General features: G+C 56.0%; 1 protein-coding gene across 1 annotated transcript; it reads left to right on the top strand.

The window, feature by feature from the left end:
- Window positions 1-479: 479 nt before the first annotated feature.
- Window positions 480-2,005, top strand: Tnni2 (troponin I2, fast skeletal type). The gene is made up of 5 exons (XM_052173666.1): window positions 480-801; window positions 892-1,020; window positions 1,165-1,254; window positions 1,505-1,681; window positions 1,814-2,005. The coding sequence occupies exons 2-5, from the start codon at window positions 898-900 to the stop codon at window positions 1,907-1,909; spliced, it is 486 nt and encodes a 161-aa protein (XP_052029626.1). The 5' UTR covers window positions 480-801; window positions 892-897; the 3' UTR covers window positions 1,910-2,005.
- Window positions 2,006-2,275: the final 270 nt, after the last annotated feature.

Below are 2,275 nucleotides of genomic sequence, written 5' to 3'. Positions count from 1 at the left end.
CTAGGCTCACGCAAGGCGGACACTGACACCATCACCTCTCTCCCCACAGGCTCAGAGCTCGAGATCAGGATGGGAGAGTAAGTGATACCTAGGATGGCCCGCACTGCAGCCCCCTCACCAGGCCGTGGGTCTCCCATCTCCCTGCCCTCTGTGGCTGCTGCCCATTCCTTCAACCCCGTCAACCCCTAGGTTTCATGGCTACTTCTGTGAACCACAAACTAACTTCTCTCTTTTCTCCCATTCCCACCTCCCTCTTCCTCCTTGGACAGTGAGGAGGTGAGTACCATTGGAGGCTATAATGGCTCCCTGAAGCTAGGACAGAAGATGCCTTTGTCAAGGCCCCCAAATGCCCCACCCCCTGCACCACCCCAGAGAGAGAGGAAGTGCCTGCCCGGTGCTTTATGAGGCAAGGGAGGTATGACTTGGGCCTAGTCACAAGGGAATCACTTCTCCTTTCTAATTTCTGTTTACCACTCACCTTCTGAGCCTCCCCTTGCCCACAGCCCCTAAGGCCTGACTATATACTGCCTCCTCATCCCCATTACCCCCTTCAGCCCTGTGCACCACCTAAGCAAAGCATCAGAACCACAGGCATGTGTCCCCAAAGCAGGCCCTGGACTAAGGAATAAATAGGGCCCTGGGCAGTGGCCTTGCTACCTCCTTGGGAACCCCAAGTCAGATGGCTCTAAGGGGGTCAGAACTCTAGCCAAGGCCTGACTCTGACCCCTCTGTCCTGTCCTGTCCTGTCCTGTCCTGCAGAAGCGCAACAGGGCCATCACGGCCCGGAGACAGCACCTGAAGGTAAGGATGTAGTGCTGCGGAGGGCTGGGGGTATAGAGATAGGGGTGGGAGTCCACTGCAGGCCCTCACTCCCACCATTCTGTTTCCCAGAGTGTGATGCTCCAGATCGCGGCCACAGAGCTGGAGAAAGAGGAAAGCCGCCGTGAATCTGAGAAGCAGAACTACCTGTCCGAACACTGCCCACCTCTGCACATCCCAGGCTCCATGTCCGAAGTGCAGGTAGTTCCTTCCTGCCCCATACCACCCAAGGCCCTACCTGCTGCCCCCCACTCCTTAGCAGGTCAACCCTCCTGATCAGGACTGGGAGGGGATGATGGTCCTCGGGTATCAGGGTGGCCACCCACGCACTGCTTGCCCACTCAGGAACTCTGCAAACAACTGCATGCAAAGATCGACGTGGCCGAAGAGGAGAAATATGACATGGAGGTGAAGGTGCAGAAGAGCAGCAAGGAGGTGAGAGGGAGGAGCCGGTGGTGGTGGTGGGCGGGACATATGGCATGGGGTGGGGTCAGTGGCTTGCAGGAGTAGAGCAGGAGATATAAAGGTGAAGCCAGGCAACATGGGGTGAAGCCAGGTGATCTGGGGGTGAGGTCAGCTGCTCTGTGAGGAAACCAGGTGATATGAAAGTAAGGCCAAAGATTCAGGGCAAGATCAGGGATATGGGGGCTGATAGAATCCTAAACCTCCTGCTTCTTCCTCTCAGCTGGAAGACATGAACCAGAAGCTATTTGACCTAAGGGGCAAGTTCAAGAGGCCCCCACTTCGGAGGGTGCGTATGTCCGCCGACGCCATGCTGAAGGCGCTGCTGGGCTCTAAGCACAAGGTGTGCATGGACCTGAGGGCCAACCTGAAGCAGGTCAAGAAGGAAGACACTGAGAAGGTAGGCCAGGGCCTAGGGGATAGCTAAGAGGGAGAATCCACTCACAATCCCTTTCATAGATAGTAAACCAAGGCCCAGGGTAGTCTGGAGCAGGCTGGGGTGGATCTGAGACCTCGCTGATCCTACCCTCAGGAGCGGGACCTGCGTGACGTGGGTGACTGGAGGAAGAATATTGAGGAGAAGTCTGGCATGGAGGGCCGGAAGAAGATGTTCGAGTCTGAGTCCTAACTGCCTACTTCCCCAGTCCCACCCTACCATTGGGAAAGCACCCAACACCTAGTCTGGGAGTACTTGGCATCACTCCAATAAAGGATTCGCATCCCTTCCACTGGTGTGGTCTAGTTCTGTCTCTGCCCACTCTGGAGCCCATCAGCAGTGTGGCAGGATAGAGGCCATTCTGCTTGGGTAGAGTTCAAAGACCCTGGGCTGTACCCTGTAACTGGTGGGTGTGGTCAATGTCTGGACCTATCTAACATGACAGGACATGGAGAAAGACGACCATGGACTCCAACATATCTGAGTGGGAGTCTGGGATCAGCTTCCTTGTTCCTTGGTACAGTCATTCACTCAGAGTGGTTATGGCAGGCACACCCC

This window comes from Apodemus sylvaticus, chromosome 1, assembly GCF_947179515.1.
Source record: "Apodemus sylvaticus chromosome 1, mApoSyl1.1, whole genome shotgun sequence".
Lineage (NCBI taxonomy): Eukaryota > Metazoa > Chordata > Mammalia > Rodentia > Muridae > Apodemus > Apodemus sylvaticus.
Note: the sequence above shows the minus strand (reverse complement) of the source record. Positions and strands in the feature narration are given on the sequence as shown.

What these genes read in the sequence shown, in the direction of transcription:
- Tnni2 (XM_052173666.1), top strand. Translation starts at nt 898, where the DNA reads ATGCTCCAGATCGCGGCCACAGAGCTGGAGAAAGAGGAAAGCCGCCGT. An exon ending in TGCAGAAGAGCAGCAAGGAG is followed by an intron (nt 1,255 to 1,504) that starts GTGAGAGGGAGG and finishes TCTTCCTCTCAG; the next exon opens with CTGGAAGACATGAACCAGAA. An exon ending in AGAAGGAAGACACTGAGAAG is followed by an intron (nt 1,682 to 1,813) that starts GTAGGCCAGGGC and finishes TCCTACCCTCAG; the next exon opens with GAGCGGGACCTGCGTGACGT.